Raw genomic sequence first — 19,011 nt, forward strand, 5'->3', positions numbered from 1 at the left:
TGTGGACTTCCTTTTGGGCTGCTGGATGAACTACCAGTGACTAGACAGATTTCCAGTTCAGCTTTTTACTCATTTAGATTAAGGCAGGAAAAGGGAGACAAAACTACGTACCCATTTTTTTAACTTGTTGAAGTGCTTTTAGTTCTTTTTTTTTTTTTTTTTTTTCAACGTTTTTTATTTATTTTTGGGACAGAGAGAGAAAGAGCATGAACGGGGGAGGGGCAGAGAGAGAGGGAGACACAGAATCGGAAACAGGCTCCAGGCTCCGAGCCATCAGCCCAGAGTCTGACGCGGGGCTCGAACTCACGGACCGCGAGATCGTGACCTGGCTGAAGTCGGACGCTTAACCGACGGCGCCACCCAGGCGCCCCGAAGTGCTTTTAGTTCTAAAGGAGATTATTCAAAGGTTGTGAGAATCTTAAATTTTAAAATTAAATTTAAAAAATTTTGTAATGTTTATTTTTGAGACACACACACACACACACACACACACACACACACACACACAGTGCGGGCCAGGGGGAGGGGCAGAGAGAGAGGGAGACACAGAATCTGAAGCAGGCTCCAGGCTCTGAGCTGTCAGCACAGAGCCCAACGTGGGGCTTGAACTCATGAACCATGAGATCATGACCTAAGCCAAAGTTGGATGCTTAACCGACTGAGCAACCACCCCTAAAATTAAATTTTAAGACATTTTCATGGGCTATATCTTACATGATATTTGAGAATATATATGTATAACCCTTTCATTCCAATTTTATAAATGGATCATGAAAAACATGTTGTTTCTCTAGATCAATGCATTTTAAACTATAGGCATAACCATTAGTGAGTTGAGAAATCTATTTTAATGAGAAAGGATCAACTCTTCTTTTTTTTATAAAATACATTAGAAAATAATTTAAAAATCAGAATGCATTCCAGTAAGATACAGAGTATATATATGTGTATACTGACTCACATAAACTTTACTTCTAGTCTTTACCTACTGAAGACAAATGATCTGTGGCCTAGATATTTAGCAGTTTTCTGCATAATAGCAAGGATATTTTGAGAGAAACATTCCAAGTGTGGTTTCTAGAGAGGTTTAAAGAGAGATACCAATAATTCAGTGCAAATCGTCTGGATACCTTTTTTGAGTAGAGATTTAGGAAGTGAAAATCCAGATTTTAATCATGCTAGGGTTTGCCTTCTTCCTTCATGTAGAGATTGAGAAATCATTTAACTTAAAAAAGTAGAAAAACCGTTCATTTGGTTGGGATTAAATAAGAACAGAAAACCAAATATGGTACTAAGCCAATTCTACCTATATTCTTAACAAATTTTTTAAAGTTTTTTTTGTTGTTGTTATTTATTTCTTTTGAGAGAGGCAGAGAAAGAGAGAATCCCAAGCAGGCTCCACATTCAGCATGGAGCCTGATGCGGAGCTTAAACCCACGAGCTGTGATATCATGACCTGAGCTGCCATCAGGAGTCAGGGGCTTAACTGACTGAGTCACCCAGGCGCCCCTTTAATAAATTTTTTAAAATAAAATTTCAGTTTACTAAGACTTACGGAAAAAAATTGTATGCTCGTTAAAGGAAAAATATAACTTTTATTCCATTTATAATAACTTAAAATGTCTTTTTAATGAGTTACCTAAATCTGATATGCCAAAATTATTTTTGACTATGCATGATTGATCTGATAATTCAGAGATGGTTTATCTCCCATTAATTAGCAATTATTTTTAGGTAATTTAATAAAGATACAATTTAATATCCAGCTTTCTTCTATTAAAAGTTATATAAAAACAAAATACTACTTTAGATATGTTTCTCATAAAAATTAATATGAGCTATGAAAAAGAAGCTATTAAATGCAAGAATCTACTTTCAACTAAAGATTTAAATTCTAATTTAAATGCATGTAATCTAAGCAAAGTCCATCTTAAAGCAAAGCAAAATAACATTTACCACTCTAAACATCATTAAGCCATATTGTTGTAGCATACTTGTAGAATATAAACTACCAGCTTTATTGCTTTCTATTTTAAACTTGACTTTAGAAGTGGTAACAATTTTATCAACTTCTTAAAATTTTTAAATGCTTTATGTTTTTCCACATTTACCATTCTTCTTTTATCTTTGTTTATTTTTGTATCTTAGAATGGCTATCTTCTGTGTACAAACAGCAGTGGCTTGCTATGCTTCGGGCAGAACAAGACAGTGAGGTGGGGTAAGTATATTAGATGATATCATTGTTCATTAAAAAAAAAAGAAACTTCTGCTATGAATTTTTAAATGCATTTATTGTATTGAAAAATCAAGAGGTGTTAAAGTAGAGAAAAGATTATTAATCAACTTTTATTCTTACATTTCTATAACATCCATATTATTAATATCTTTCTGATCAATTAATGGAATGTTTGAATAGTCATTTGCTATATTTGTAAAAATTGAATAATTCATACACTTTGTTTCACCTAGTGTTATGATTTTCTTTCAACATACTTAAATATTGCTTAGAATAATGCTTTCACAAAGCATGATTTTCATATTTATATAATAGGTAAAGCTAATTTCCTTATTTTGTGGTAGTGGGAAATTCTGATTAATTTTTATTAACTAATAGGTGTTTTTGAAGACCTTTGAGTCTGAAATGAATTAACATAATCCAGTTACAAGGCCTCTGTAACTGTAACCCCAAAAGCATATGACACACAAAATATTTCTGTTTTCTTCATTTTAAGGGAAAGCAGATTGTTCTTTGAATGTGCTTTGCAGTTCATAGAAGTACTTCCACATTTATTACTTGATCTTTATACTAGCTCTCTGGTGTAGGCTGTGTGAGGAGACAATCCATCCATGAGTGTATATGGAAGAGGCCTTAAGTTTGGCCTTTTGGGGTGGCTGAGTGGCTCAGTTGGTTAAGCGACCAACTCTGAATTTTGGCTCAAATCATTCAAGCTCCACTGCTGTGCGCTCATTGCACGGAGCCTGCTTCAGATCCTCTGTCTGCTCTCTGGCCCTCTCCCACTCGTGCTTTCTCTCTCTCTCTTTCCCAAAAATAAATAAACGTTAAAAAAAAAAAAAAAAAAGGTTTGACCTTTTTTGCTCCTGACCTCTTTTAAAACATTTTTTTTTAATGTTTATTTATTTATTTATTTTTGAGAGAGAGGGATAACTAGAGCAGGGGAGGGGCAGAGAGAGGGAGAGAGAGAGAATCCCAAGCAGGCCCGTCACTGTCAGTGCATAGCCCTGTGCAGGGCTTGAACCCACAAACCATGAGATCATGACCTGAGCCAAAATCAAGAATCTGATGCTCAACCAACTGAGCCACCCAGGTGCCCCTGTTTTAGCTAATTTTTATACACCAAAAAACTTTCTAAAATATATGACCTAGGTATGTTTATATTCAAACAGTGAGTATATGAAAGTATTATACAAACTCATGGTAATGATTATGAGGTTGTTATCCAGGACTCTTAGTTTCTATTTTATTTATAATTTATATTCCATCTTTCTCAATATATAGTCACAGCATACTTATCCTGCACAAATAAAGTCAGATTGTTGAAATAGAAATAACAAAAAAAGGAAGTTAACTATTTAATGGAATTCAGATTCAAAGCATTTTATAATGTATGAAATATTTTCAAAATCATCCTACTTCTTTTATATCCAGTTTTGAAATGTTGAGTGTTCTTATTTTTCAAGATTTCTCATCTGTATCTTTACTGAGTTCAACATAGAGTCTGACCTAAGAGACTGAGCTGAAAAAAGTGGGTTTCCTCCCCTCAGAAGTGTATGTATGATTGTAGTAACCCAATGATTTGCTCTGTTTCACAGATACAGAGCATCTGCTCACTGCTGCAGGGCTACTAACGTGAGGAAGACAGTGTATTTTCTGGATGTTAGGTTCTAATTTAATAAAGTCTATCTCCAGGGTTCTCCTCTTCCATACTCTTCCACATTTCCAACAGGTTATCTTTCTGAAGCAGAAGTACAGTTGTGTCACTTCCCTGCTTAAATATGTCCAGAGATTTGATGACAGGGACAATTGTTATTCTTTGTGTGTGATAAATATTATGTTAACGTATTTTAAAAGTCCCCATCTTTAAGAAATACATTCTGAGGGGCGCCTCGGTAGCTCAGTGGGTTAAGCCCACAGCTTCAGCTCAGGTCATGCTCTTACAGTTTGTGGGTTCAAGCCTTACATAGGGCTGTGTGCTGACAGCTGAGCTTGGAGCCTGCTTCGGATTCTATGTCTCCCTCTCTCTCTGCCCTTCCCCGGCGCGTTCGTTCTCTCTCTCTCTCTCTCTCTCTCTCAAAAATAAACATTTGAAAAAAAAAATACATTCTGAACTATTTACAGATTAAAGGATGTGATGTCTGGAGGATTAGCCTCAAAATGATCAGTCAGGAGGGATGTGGGGGAATAGTGGGCTTGGAGTAAAATTGAAACAAGAGTACTGAAGCTAGATGGTGAGAAAATGTGGCTCATTATACTATTTTATTTATCTTTTTGTTTGAAATTTTTCCTCATAAAATATAAAAATAATCCAAATATCTTTTACTTCATTTCCTCTCATGCTCATCTTAGGCTCTGGTTCATACATTTGGTATTCTTTTATGCTCCACATTCTTTTTACCTACTATTCCTTCTACCTGGGATGCCCTTCCCCTGCATAGAATCCACTTCTGATCTCTATGCCAACAAACACTCTTCTCTGTGAAGATCTCCCCTCTAATCCCAGACAGTAAATCTGTGCTTTCTTCATGCTCCTAACATCACAACTCTCTCCGCATTATTGTCATTATTACTTATGTCTTTAGTTCTCTACTAGACTGAACTCTTGGGTGTTGAGGATGTGTTTTATTAGTTTTGTTTTTTTTTTACATTTATTTTTTATGTATTTGTTTCAGTATTTTAATTTGATGAAGTTTCTAAGCACTTAATAAATGTTGCCTATGATGAATATATTGTATTACTTTTATCATTTGGAACTCCAAACTAATAATAATGGCCTTTTCTTATCATAACTTGAAATACCAAGTTTCTCTTAGTTGATTAAGGTTTTTAAAGTAGGGAACCAAGTAAAGATCAATTGATAAAATTCTACAGCTGTTAATATTAAATACTGAATTTGCATGGTTATACTGCATAAAAGATGGCTTGGATGTGAAACAGTAATGTCCAATGGTAGTAAATACCAAGTCACATCTTAAATAATAGATTTTAACTTATTTTGCTTAATAGTTAGACTTTTAAGTGTTTTATTTTCTTGATGAGCACAATTTCTTATAGATTCCACCCCCCCCCCCCGCCCCCTTCTCTGGTTTAGCTGAGCCCTAATAAAAGTATTCTAGAAGTCAGGGCAATAAATGAAACATTAAAGTTTAATTATTTTTTTTTATTTAGCAAAGGCAATGGACTAAATTTAATCAGTATATTCTAATTTTATACCACAAAAAGGTATTTTTATATCTGTTAGCAAGTTTTTCTCTTCGTTTAATCTTATTCTTTATTTAAACTATTGCCTATTTTTGTGAGATTTCACATCTTATGTGTATTTCTAGGCCTCAAGAAATCAATAAAGAAGAACTAGAGGGAAATAGCATGAGGTGTGGTAGAAAGCTTGCCAAAGATGGTGAGGTAAGCATGGGCTAAGACTCTTAATATTTTCATGAAAATTGTACTATTAGTGCAAAATACACTTTCAGTAACAATCATGACATCTGCCATACCTCAGAGCTTTTTGGTGCAGTTTCTATACCATGATCTCCTAGGCAAGGAGTTAGGTGCTCAGTGGTAATTGATTATTCAGCCCTGCATGAGAATGTTGAGCTTTCTGTGTCCAGCTAAGAGGCCTAGAGAATCCCTCAGCAATCCAGAAATTACGATAAATAAGAAATTATATGGAAGCTTTTATGTAATCTTAAAAGTCCATTCTTTGTATAAGTACCCTAAATCAATGACATTCAATGAGCACTGGGTGTTGTATGTAAGCGGTGAATCAATCATGGGAATCTACCCTCAAAACCAAGAACACACTGTATACACTGTATGTTACGCAACTTGACAATAAATTGTATTAAACAAAAATAAAAACAAACAAAAAAAGACACTCAAACCCTTTGATTGCTACCCACATTTAGACTTTTTCATTTTTTTTTCATTTTTTCATTTTTTTTCATTTTTTTCATATTTTTCATTACCATATGTGTGTATAAATGAAGCAAAAGTATTATGAAACAGTATCTACTGCTGCTGTGTCCAAAGATCCTATTTTGTATTTAACTTTTTTAAAAGCTGTGACTCATTAAATTGATTTTAATAGGACATGAACTACATTTTTTAAAAATCCCACTCTAATTATAATTGTCATCTTAAGAAATCATTCAGCCTGGGGCACCTGGATGGCTCAGTCGGTTAAATGTCCGACTGCAGCTCAGGTCATGATCTCACAGTCCATGAGTTCGAGCCCCGCATTGGGCTCTGTGCTGACAGTTCAGAGCCTGGAGCCTGCTTCGGTTTCTGTGTCTCCCTCTCTTTCTGCTCTCTCATCTGCTATCTCTCTCTCTCTCAAAAAATAAACATTAAAAACATGTTTAAAAAAATCATTCAGCCTAATTTAGTTAACCATTCAGTTATTTTTCTCCCAGATTTTCCCTCATTTTAACTTTTTTGTTTTTAGAAGTTAATTATTTTATGTTTGCATTCATAATTGTGATGTGTGAACAGCATATGAAAGGGGAATAGGTAGGTGGCTTCTTTATTCCTTAGTCTTCCTTGTTGCCTCTTCCAGACCTTGTGCCTCCCTCATGCCTAATTGAACCACAGCTCCTTTGAAGCATGCACTTTCTACTACACTACTCACTACTTACTATAGCCATCATGCACTGGGCTATCTGCGTTTATCCCTGTTCTTGTTGTCAGTCTTGGTGATTTTTGACCATCTTCCCCACTGTGGTCTTATGCTCTACCCTACCTCAGGCACCCATTTCCTGGAAGCATATCCTCAGTTTTTGCATTAATAAATAATACACCCCCTTCAAAATCACCTTTTCAAGTATACCATTTTTAGACTCCACCTCCTTTTATCTTTCTAACACTCTCTAGTACCTGGACTCCCAGCAATTGTTGAACTCCACAGGGATGTACAACACATTGTTCTTATTCTTTTTTTCCCATTATCCTCTCACCCCATCCCTACTTTCTTTACTTACATTTTATGTTCCATCTTAAAATTGGTCCCTGGCTAATAGTCTTAACTTCCCTTTTTACTCTGTCAAACTTAGCTGACTAAACCCCAATTCTTGTTAAATCCTAACTTTCTTGCTTCCAGACAGATAAATATGATTAAAGAAAAACAGCGTACCCCACAGGTTTCACTTGAATGGTTGTAACTGTAAACTTGAAACAGGTCTTTAGTGCTGCATGGTGATCTTCATTTCCCTAGTGAATTTATCCTGCCATTCTTTGAGTACCTCTTAGACCTTCTCAGAAGGGGCAGTGCTACCTGCCTTATTCTTAATCTGATGACCTTGTTTCTTTCATCACTCAGAAAATAATAGCAATAGGAAGAGAACCTATCCATCCACCTACCAAACAGTTCTGCCAGTCTACCTGCAGCTGTACCTGTGTGCTATGCTTTTCCTCCTATCAGAATGGATGAACCATCCATCCCCTCCCCTCATTACAAACTCCATCCCTTTTCACCTATTCAGAACCTTTCAGTTTTTCTCTTCTACTGCGTCATTCTCACTTAGCATATAACATACTCTACCACCACGCATCTGGGACCACACCCTGACCCCACATTCTTTCCCCCCCACCCCCACCCCAGCGCTCCATATCTCTGCATCTCTTTTAAGCAAAAAACTCATTTAAAAATGTGGCCCATATTTGTCTATACTTCCTGTTTTTTGATGCTCTCTTGAATTCACTCCAATTCATTTATCCCAGTAAATTCCAGTGAAACTGCCATGCTATTTGTTGTCAGTTATTTCCACATTGCCAAATAAGCAGTTTTAAAAGCTTTTTCCAAAAGCTCTGGGCAACGTGACATATCTGCACTCACTCTTGGGGTTTTTCTCTTATTTGACTTTCAGGACAGTGTGTTCTGCTGGTTTTCTTCCCAATTCATTGGTTGCTCCTTCTAAGTCTTTCAAGCCTTCGCCTGCATCCTTCTCTTTCTCAACAGATGTTGGCATGACTTGAGGCTGGGTACTTGGACTTCTTCTCTGTGCTCACTCTGAAGTGATCTCATCTACTTCCTATGACTTTACACTGATGACTTCATATAGCAGCTACCCACTTGACAACTTTCTCAGAATCCTAATAGCATCTTGAGTATAATAGTCCCAAGCTGAACTCTTTGATTTTCACCCCCAAACTTTCTCCTTCCCAAGTAATTCTCTAACCCACAAATGGCCCCTCTGTCAATCCATTGAATAAGCAAGCTCCAAACTTTGGATTCTTCTCTCTTAAATACCACACCTGGTGTTCATAAAAAGTTCCTCCAGACTCTACTTTTGAAATACATTCTAAGCATGTCTGCCACTACCACCCAAGTCCAAGCCGCTATTATCTCTTGCCCGAACTATTGTAGTAGCCTCACAACTGCTCTCCCTGTTTTTACTCTTGCTCTTCTACATTCTATTATCCTTACAACAGCCAAAGTCATCTTTTGTAAATGTAAGTTAGATGGTGTTACGTCCTTCCCCAAAACTTTCCATGAGCCTCTTACTGCACTTAGAAGAAATCCATGTCCTTACTGTGGAATACTAAGCCCTACGTTTTCTGGCCCCCAGCTGACTCTCTGAACTCATCCCCACCTTCTGTCTACCTAAGTGATTGCCCTAGTCACATAGCCCTTTTTGCTGTTCTTCAGATATGTCAAGCATGTTTTTATCTCCAGAGCTTTGTACTTGCGGTTCTCTTTGCCTGAGTCACTCTTTCCCCAGATAGTTACTGATCTGCTCCTTAGTTGACTCAGGGCCTTGCTCACCTAGTATCACCTTAGACTTTCTCTGACCACCTGTCTGAACCAGTAGGCTCCACAGCTACAAGCTCCCCTTCTCTACTGTGTCACTCTCTCCTGACAGTCTATTCTGTTTTGTTCTCTTCCATTCCATTCCATCAATTCCTTCCACACAAACATATACACATATTAAAATACACATTTCCCAGGACAGAAACTTACTGCTATTCAGCCTAGAGCAGTACTTGGCACAGGATATGTGCTCAGTAAATATCTGTGAACTGTTGAATTAATGTTGTAATTCAGAGTGTCAACCAAATACTTGAAGCCCTAACTTTCCTTTGCTATACCATACCACATCACTTCATAGTCTCTCATTAACTATTAGGTGATAGATTAAACAAACAAACTTGTGAACCTCATGATGGTATTTAAAATAACTCAGTTGTGGGGTGCCTGGCTGGCTCAGTCAGAAGAGCATGCAACTCTTGATCTCTGGGTCATGAGTTCAAGCCCCACGTTGGGTGCAGAAATTCCTAAATAAACTTAAAAAAATAAATAACTCAGTCGTGACTCTGTTGATTAGATATTTAAGAAATTTAGGGTATTTTTAAAGGTAGATTTTAATGGGTTCTTATTACCTCCATTAACCTCCCAGCCCCCTAAACTATACCTACTTAGAGTTGCGGTGAAAAGTCATATTTCTTTCTTTTTTTAATTTTTTGTTTATTTATTTTTGAGAGAGATAGCAAGCAGGGTAGGGGCAGAGAGAGAGAGAGAATCCCAAGCAGGCTCTGCACTGTCAGCACAGAGCCCGATGTGGGGCTCGAACTCATGAACTGTGAGATCATGATCTGAGCTGAAATCAAAAGTCAAACACTTAACCAACTGAGCCACCCAAGCACCCCAAAAAGCTATATTTCTTATGATAGAATTACAGTGTGGAGAGAGAACGAAACAGATCATGAAGAGGTGATATTAGGAAAGTCCCTTAAAGAATGATGACCATAGAGGCTGCTTTTCTGGCTTTGAAATATACTATGCCTGTGTGATAAGCCTTTATATATCTTCACAGATATATTCTGTGTGGTAAGCTTTAAGGGAAAGGGACCCATGAGAGAAATATTTGGAATGAGGCAGAGAAAGAAAAGACATTTTGAACTTCTAATTTGTGACTTGCTAGTATGATGAACTGAAGTAAATCTTTCTCTTTTATATTTCTTAGTACTGCTGGCGGTGGACAGGTTTTAACTTCGGCTTTGACCTGCTTGTAACCTATACCAATCGATACATCATTTTCAAACGTAATACACTGAATCAGCCGTGTAGTGGATCTGTCAGTTTACAACCTCGAAGGAGCATAGCATTTCGGTAGGATGAAATTTCCCTGTTACACTCCTCCTCTAGGGGGGAAAAAAATGAAATAAAACCTGACAATTACACCAACAATAGTAGAGTTTTGGTAATACAATATATATGAATGTGCAAGGAAATAATAAAGCTCCATTCCTGTGAGGTGTTAGTAATAATCAAAATCACAAAGTCTGGATCTAGTATGTCAGAAAGAGTAGGCTGGAATATGAATGATATGGGATTGATAACTAGACTTAAAGCTGTTACCTTGCTGCTGTTCTTGCAAATAAAAGGTCCAAACTGGAAAGACAGCATGGTATTTTTCCAGGAAAACATGTCTGGTATTGTCCTTCACCCTATGGGATTTCAAATGTCCAACTTTGCTAGTTGAGCTGGCTGTCTTTCTGGAGAGGATGCTGACAAATTGGAAAATAGCTTAATGAACAGATTTTTTAAAGTCATGTATTTATGCCTACCTTAACTCAAAATGAATCAAAGACCTAAACATAAGAGATAAACTAAAACTCTTAGAAGAAAACATAGGGGGAAAGTTTGTTGACATTGAATTTGGCATTGATTTCTTCAACATGACACTGAAGCACAGGCCACAAAAGAAAAAAATAAATTGGACTTCATCAAAATTAAAAGCTCTTGTATATCAAAAGACACTGTCGCCAGAGTAAAAAGGCAACCCATGAAATGGGAGAAAATATTTGTTAACCATGTGTCTGATAAGGAGTTAATATTCAGAATATCTAGAGAACTCCTAAAACTCCACAACAAAAAAATAAACAACCCCATTCAAACATGGACAGGACTTACATAAACATTTCTCCAAAGAATATATACAGATGGCCAATGCGCATTGTTTCATCTTTGAAAGATCACTAATCAGAGAAATACAAATCAAAGCCACAATTAGATACTTCCAGACGCATTAGAATGGCTGTTATCAAAAACAAAGCAAAACAAGTGTTGATGAGGATGTGAAGAAATTGAACCTTTGTGCCTTGTTAGTGGAAATGTAAAATGGTGTATGCTTTATGGAAAATGAAATGACATTTCCTCAAAAAATTAAACAGAATTACCATGTGATCCAGCAATCTCTCTTCTGGGTATTTACCCAAAAGCAGGGACTGGGACAGATCATCTTCATACATTCATCATGAACCTGGTACATTCATCTTCATAGCAGCATTATTCACAATGGCCAAAAGTTGGAAGCAACCAAAGTGCCAATCAACAGATACCTGTGTAGATACTGTCCATACCTACAATGGAATATTATTCAGCCTTGAAATGGAAGGAAATTCTTAAACATGCTACAACATGAACCTTGGTGACCTTGTGTTAAGTGAAATAAACCAGTCACAAAAGAACAAATGTTATATGATTCCACTCATGGTACCTAGAATAGACAGGTTCACAGAGCAAGTACAATGGTGGTTGTTAGGGGCTGAGGTAAGGGAAAATGGGGAATTCGTGTTTACTGGGTACAAAGTTTCAGGTGGGAAGATGAAAAGGTTCTGGAGATGGATGGCAGTGATGATTGCAAAACACTGGGGATGTATTTAATGCTGAGAACTATCCACTTAAAAATGGTTAAAATGGTAAATTTTATGTATATTCTACAATAAAAATGACATAAATTATTTTCTATCTTAGATATGTATAATAGCACAATCTTATAAATCTAAAGAGGATCAGTTTAGAATGTGAAAAGACTTAAAAATCTTTTATCATATAAAAGAATATGGAAGATAAAAGTAAATATTAAAGTGAGGGGGAGGGCTTGTTAAAATTAATCTGTGGTTTTAAAAATCATGTTTAAGGGTACCTGGCTGGCTCAGTTGGTGGGGCATGCAACTCTTGATCTCGAGCTTGTGGGTTTGAGCCCTACACTGGGTGTAGAGATTACTTAAAAATAATCCTAAAAAAATCATATGTTTATTTTTTTATTTGTGTTGTTTTTTTTAAATCCTAGATTACGCTTAGCCTCTTTTGATAGTAGTGGAAAACTAATCTGTAGTAGAACAACTGGCTATCAAATACTTACACTTGAGAAAGATCAGGTATGTCTGATTACTTTTCTGTTGTTTGGTTATAGTATTTGTCTTTTGAATCCTCTTTTGAAAATTCTTAATTAACATTTGATTTAAAAATCAGTTTACAGTTTTTTTGAAGGTAGAGATGGAAGCACCATGTTCACTTATGCATAATTTACTCCCATATTATTAGAAGTGTAACTAAGACTTGTAACTAAGTGTAAAAAAGAAAACTCAGTTTGATTTGAGGGGCAGGGGAAAGCTGATAATAGAGAAATAATTGTTTACCCTGAATATCTTCCCCCAAAAGTTATGAATTTTAATTGCTTTATCCATTTGTGCATAAATGCATTTATTTATACAAGCAAACACCATGAAGATAACCCAGTGTGTCTCCATAGCTCCTGTATGTTAAGAGAACATTATCCTCTAGCGCAATAGGTTTCTAAAGTAGCATCTGTAATTCTAAGTAGCATTCCAAAATTCTCTCTGAAGCCATTTGTTCCTTTATATATCACATGCATGTAGAAGTTTCAAAATGTCATGATGAGAAAGTAAGCCATTTTCGAAAAGTTACATGAGAGCTGTTAAAATATTAAGGAAGTTTACTTCTATTAAAACTAACCACTGGGGGGCGCCTGGGTGACTTAGTCGGTTGAGCATCCGACTCTTGATTTTGGCTCAGGTCATGATCCCAGGGTTGTGGGATCGAGCCATGCTTCGGGCTCTGCACTGAGCCTACTTGAGATTCATATTCATATTCTCTCTCTCTCTCTCTCTCTCTCTCTCTCTCTCTCTCTCTTTCTTCCCCCCCCCCACCTCCCCTTTCTCTCTCTGCCCCACTCCCCCACTCTTGCATGTGTGCACTCTCTCTCTCTCTCAAGTAATAAAAATTAACCACCATTCCAAGGGACATACTGTTTTAATAAAGAGTTCAGAGCCTATAGTTCACATAAATTATTAGAAGTTAGCAGTTTTCCTCACACAGAAGAGACTTATAGAACATTAGAATTTATGGGGCGCCTGGGTGGCTCAGTGGGTTAAACGTCTGACTTCAGCTCAGGTCATGATCTCACAGTCTGTGAGTTTGAGCCCCACGTCGAGCTCTGTGCTGACAGCTCGGAGCCTGGAGCCTACTTCAGATTCTGTCTCTTTCTCTCTCTGACCCTCCCCACTTGTGCTCTCTCTCAAAAATAAATAAATGGAAAAAAAAATTAAAAAAAAAAAAAGAATTTAGCATTGCAAGGAACCTTGGAGTGATCATTCTGGCCTCACATACCCTGTATGAGAACTCCTTTAACAGCATTCTTAATGGGATCCTCCACTAGTTGTTGCAATTCAGGCCACAGAGAGCTCTCTCACATAGTAGGTAATATTTGAGAAGGTAGATATATAATAAGAAAGTTCAAATCTGCCTTCAGTAGGTCCCTCTGTTGGTCCCTCTGGTGCCCTCTGGAACTGCATGAACAATGGCTATCTTTACCTTCTACCTGGAACATCATAAAAAAATACCGTCATGGCTCAAAGCCAGAGATTTTTTTAAAAAGCACCAGGCCAAGATAATAGTTGTATTCCAGGTGTTCCTTGAGTTGTTTATTCAGCGAACATTTGAGTCCCTACTGCATGCTAGGTTCTGTACTAGCAGTTGGGGAAATAAAGAGGAGCTTATGTTATATAGCTTAGGATAAGTTGCATGGTGGAGATGAGCTCAGAGTAGTGTGTAAAGTTGAAGAAGTCTCTAACCCTTACTGTGGGATTGGGGGCAGGTGTGGTTGTTGGGAGAGGAAGAGAAGGGACAACAGCTCATGGAAAATTCCCTCTCCTGGAAAAGTTGAAAAGTAAATGGATACCTGAATCAAGCTTCAGATGATGAGTAAGATAGAAGCAAGGGAGCACAAGAGTCATTCAAAGAACTGAAAGAGATTTGTAAGAGTTCAGTAGGACTAGAGCAAGGGCATGATGGGCTGTGGATGGAGTTTGGACCTTTTCCCGAGATTCTAGTGATCTGTAGAGAAAAATTGCAGTGGGGAGTTGTATATGTGTTTTTTACACAGGTTATAGATGTTTGTTATAGAAAAAATAGAAAATATAAATAAGCAGAAAGGAAAATCATATGTATCCCTCTTACAGACGACACCAAAATTAGATGTGTAGAGAATCTGACAGGACAGAAACCTAGGGGTGGGCCAAAAAAGGTAACCTGGTGAGACTTTCAAGAGCTGGGATGGGGAGTCAAAGCCAAATTGCAAGAGTGAATGTATAGATAGCCTATAAAAAAGGAAAGAAGAGGTAGAAGCCAGTAGCTGATGGTTTGAATTTGAGTTGCTTTATATCCAAGTGAGGATTTCCAGTAGACAGTTAGATTTATAGATCCTGGAATTTAGACCTGTATGGTAGAATGGGGGGGGAATAAGAGAACTATAGTACAGACTAGTGGTGTGAGCCTCAGAGAAGCAGGGATTGGTAAATGAAGATGGAGAAATAATGGTCTGGAAGTAGAAATGGACGTAGAAAGATGCCACCGCTGTCTGGTGCTGTGATATGTGGGCTCCTCAGCTTCCACTCTGTAGTGGAAGAAAGAAAATGGAACTTCATGGTGCTTCAATGCAAACATGGAGGTAAAGTGAGCCCTCAGGTGGAGTTAAAAGTTTAGTAAAGCTAGGATTAGATCTGTCTAGTTTGGGGACTGAGATTGGGAATTAATACAGTCTAATATTCAGAAATCTGTGTGTCCTTTCAGCTCTCAAGTGATGTCCACCTGGCGTCCCTCTTTTCCCCAAGTTGGGAAAAGAACTACCCCCACCCCAGCCTTAACTATATTCAAATACTAGAATCTTCCTTGGAGTCTTTGTTTTGTTGTGGCATTGAATCTTGGTTTTTATCATCAAATATACCTATTGTCAAAGCATATGTCCTCAACAAATTTAGTAAGTGTGCCTTCACCTGGGTTATTGCTACAAACTTCGTCTATGCCAGGGTGACTCAACGTCTAAAGACCAACTATGTTTGATATCATTCCTCTCTACTAACCCTGTTAGTGCCATCAGCCCAGGTGATCACCTCACTTGACTCATCTCATCCGTCTTGTTCACTAACATTTTTTTTAAAAAACACTATTTTCCCTGTTTGGGGGTATATAGAGATAATGTGTGTGTGGAGGGGTCACATTTGTATTCCGTACCTTCTTTATCCAGTTTATCTGCTTCTCCCCCAACACACAAGCTGTGTCTAGTTAAGCCTACATCAGTCATTTAAATGTTCCAGTATGTTAGTTGCTCTTCATCGCAGGAGCATTTTCCTCGTGAAAAAAACAAAAACTCTAGGTTTAAACAGTGTTTAATAGTATGTTCTTCAAAATGTATAAAATAAGGCAAAGCTGATATATATTACTGCAGAGAATGTATCCCAGTATTTAAAAAGTAGAAGTTCCAGGGGCGCCTGGGTGGCTCAGTTAATTAAGTTTCCGACTTTGATTTCAGCTCAGGTCATGATGTCACAGTGTGTGGGTTCGAGCCCCACATCAGCCTCTGCACTGACATCATGGAGCTTGCTTGGGATTCTCTCTCACCCCCCCCCTCTCTGCCCCTCCCCTGCTCATGCTTTCTCTCTCTCTCTCTCTCTCAAAAATGAGTAAACTTAGGGGAAAAAAAGTAGAAGTTCCAGTGCTGTCCGTTGTAGTCTGAAGACTTACTCTGTTCACCTAATGCTGTTCATACATGGTTCCAAATAGAGATCTGTAGAATCAGAGATGGCTACATCTGTGTCTGTCAAGTATAGGATCAACTCCTATCTCTGAGATTTCAAGGCATTCTCATGTGTACTGATGTAACTGAACCTGGAATTGATTTTACATGATAATGTATTTTATATTCCAAGAGACAAATAAATAATATATTTACATTAGAGACAGTGGAAGATCTAGACAAGAGTAAGAACCATGCTTGTAGGTGCTAATAGTGACTTCCACCTTCTTCTCAACCATTTGCTATATCTAAGGGCCATCAGGAAATGAAGCCAAATGAGAAGTCTATATTTCTGGACCATATCTGTTCATAAGATATGTAGGTACTTGATAGAAATTTTTCAGTAATGAAAATAACTACCATTATTGAGTACTTCGTACATGGCTGGCTTTGCTGAGCCCTCTGTGTGCCTTTTCTCATTTAATCCTCACTATAATCATATGAGGCGGGTATTTTTACTCATTTTACAGTAAGGAAGCTGCAGTTGACAAGTCATTGACTTGCCCAAGGTCACAGCTAGTGGATTGGAGTTTTGAGATTTGAGCGGTGACTTTGAGACTTCAGATACAAGCTCTCTTAACCACCATGTGATCTCCTTCAGTTCACTCAATTCAATAGTTTGGTTTTCTGTTTTTTTGTCTTATCATTAAAGCTACAAATTTGTTTTATAGGAACAAGTAGTGATGAACTTGGACAGCAGGCTTCTGATCTTCCCTTTATACATCTGCTGTAACTTCCTGTATATATCACCAGAAAAAAGAACTGAAAATAATCGTCATCCAGAAAATCCCGAAAACTGAGGATCTTATCAGTTGGAAACAGTAGCACTTTGAAAACTTTATCGGGCAGCTTTAATTTAATGGCCCTACTGATATTCACATCTAAGGTGACTAACAATGACAAAGGCCTTATGAACTGTACAGATGATACAGAAGACTTTTCTTATGCTCATTACATTTCTATGCATATATGAAAAACCATTTTGAAGCCAAGAAAATATCTGTCAAACCATTTCTGTGATAAAGATTTTGACTCATGCTTTTAATTTAGCATCAGTAGAAAATTGCTGTAGGTAAATTTCACATTTCTCTGCAACCCAATATAGATTTAATTTTTAGTTTAAACTTTGATCTTACCTGATGTTAATGAACCTCAGTTATCTATCTGTAAACTTATTTTTATTTGGCTAAGACAATGCTGAAGGAACAACTTGGCCAGTTATAAATGCTCTTTCAATTGGTGCATTTAAAGCTGTCCTTTAATGTTTTCACCTGCTCTTTATGATTTCTCCTCATATTCTGATAATGCCTCCAAGCTATGCTTGTTTTTAATCATTAAATACTTTTTTGTGGTTTTGGAGACTAAGCTGGGGAACTTTTTATTTAATGTGAGCATTTTCATGCTATTTTATTTTGCTTTTAATTTAGCTTTGTTAGGATTTTTGACAAAATCAGCTTCAGACTTTCAAATGAACTTGAATGGGAGAGAAAATCCATTTGAATCTGAGGATATTCCTTTGCCTTACATGGTCATTTCTTTGACATTCTATACAACTTTATTCTTAGGTCATGGATTATTTATGTACCAAATATTACACTTTAAACATTTTCATTTTCTCTGGTCTTCGGAGTTATTTATGTTCAAATTTTGGTTGGGAATCCTATTTCCTACTTAAGCTCAGGACCTTATAACCTCTGAATTGAGTGCCTTTGAGTTATACATGCTAATAGAAATTTCATGGTAAATGTAAATAAAGTCGGAGGATCTCATATAGAAGCTTATAATAAAGCATTAATGTAAAAATTGAACTTATTTTTGTCAAAAATGAGATGTATGGTTGTCATGATTTATATATGGTTTGCTCCTTGTGTTTACTGCTATTTTGCAAATAGCCATGCACATCTTCTTTCCAGTCAGAGTAAGTGCTATTTGTGATTAATGTATATTTTTAGTATGTTTTAAAGAATGGGAATCATTTTTATGTATCTGTATAAATACCCATTTGGAAAAAGAATAAATAAGTTCTTATATAAAATGGACAAAAAAATTTAGTTGAAAACAGAATTTTTTTTTTCTTTCTAGTTAGATTTTTTTCCAATTAGATTTAACTTTTGGAATTTGATAGTTTTCTTCCCCAGTAATATGTCCACAGGTTCATAAATTGCTTTTGTCCTTTCAAAATTCATCCCCTTTGACTTAAAGGAACCTTTTAAATGCCCCCCTCCCCCACTCCCTAAGCTGTAGTTTAAATGTTTCAAATACAATAATGTAGCTATATCAAGAGGCTAATTTTTTTTAAGTTTATGTATTTTGAGATCACACGTACATGCACTTGCGCGAGCTGGGGGAGGGGCAAAGAGGAGAGAGAGAGAGAGAGAGAGAGAGAGAGAGAGAGAGAGAGAGAGAATATCTCAAGCAGGCTCTGCACTCTCAGCGCAGAGCCAGACACAGGGCTTGAACTCATCGTCCGTGAGATCATGACCTGAGCCAAATCAAAAGTCAGATGCTTAACCAGGTGAGCCATCTGGCACCCCAAAGGGCTACATTTCTCAGTTTTATATTTGACTATAATTATATCTTTCATGAGATGCTTTTTTTTCTCTTATTCTAGCATCAGAGGTTCCTTGCTAAAAAATATAAGTAATGATCTTAATTTGAATTATGTGATTAATTGAATTTTTAGAGATATTGGGAGAAAGAGCAAGTTTGAATATATTAGTAAAATTAACTATTTCATTTTATAAATTAACCAAATTGGAATTCTGTATGGTTCTTGTCCATTGGTTCTTTCCTAGCCAAATTGCTTACATCATCCGCAAACAATAACTACTTCTTCAATCACAAGTAGGTTGTGTTCTAATCTGAAAAACTGGTAATTGTCAACTAGTGGTAGTAAAGATC

At 36.9% G+C, this 19,011-nt stretch overlaps 1 protein-coding gene across 2 annotated transcripts in view; it reads left to right on the forward strand.

The window, feature by feature from the left end:
* The window catches only part of GMCL1 (germ cell-less 1, spermatogenesis associated), a 37,442-nt gene extending 19,524 nt beyond the window's left edge, over window positions 1-17,918 (forward strand). For both annotated transcript variants that reach the window (XM_042932572.1, XM_042932571.1), the window contains 5 exons: window positions 2,149-2,218; window positions 5,563-5,638; window positions 10,195-10,340; window positions 12,307-12,394; window positions 16,782-17,918. In XM_042932572.1, coding sequence (XP_042788506.1) covers window positions 2,149-2,218; window positions 5,563-5,638; window positions 10,195-10,340; window positions 12,307-12,394; window positions 16,782-16,910 — 509 coding nt within the window. In that variant the 3' untranslated portion in view covers window positions 16,911-17,918. The remainder of the gene's footprint in view (window positions 1-2,148; window positions 2,219-5,562; window positions 5,639-10,194; window positions 10,341-12,306; window positions 12,395-16,781) is intronic.
* The last annotated feature ends 1,093 nt before the right edge of the window (window positions 17,919-19,011 follow it).

Source organism: Panthera leo, chromosome A3 (genome assembly GCF_018350215.1).
Source record: "Panthera leo isolate Ple1 chromosome A3, P.leo_Ple1_pat1.1, whole genome shotgun sequence".
In the NCBI taxonomy this organism is placed as follows: Eukaryota; Metazoa; Chordata; class Mammalia; order Carnivora; family Felidae; genus Panthera; species Panthera leo.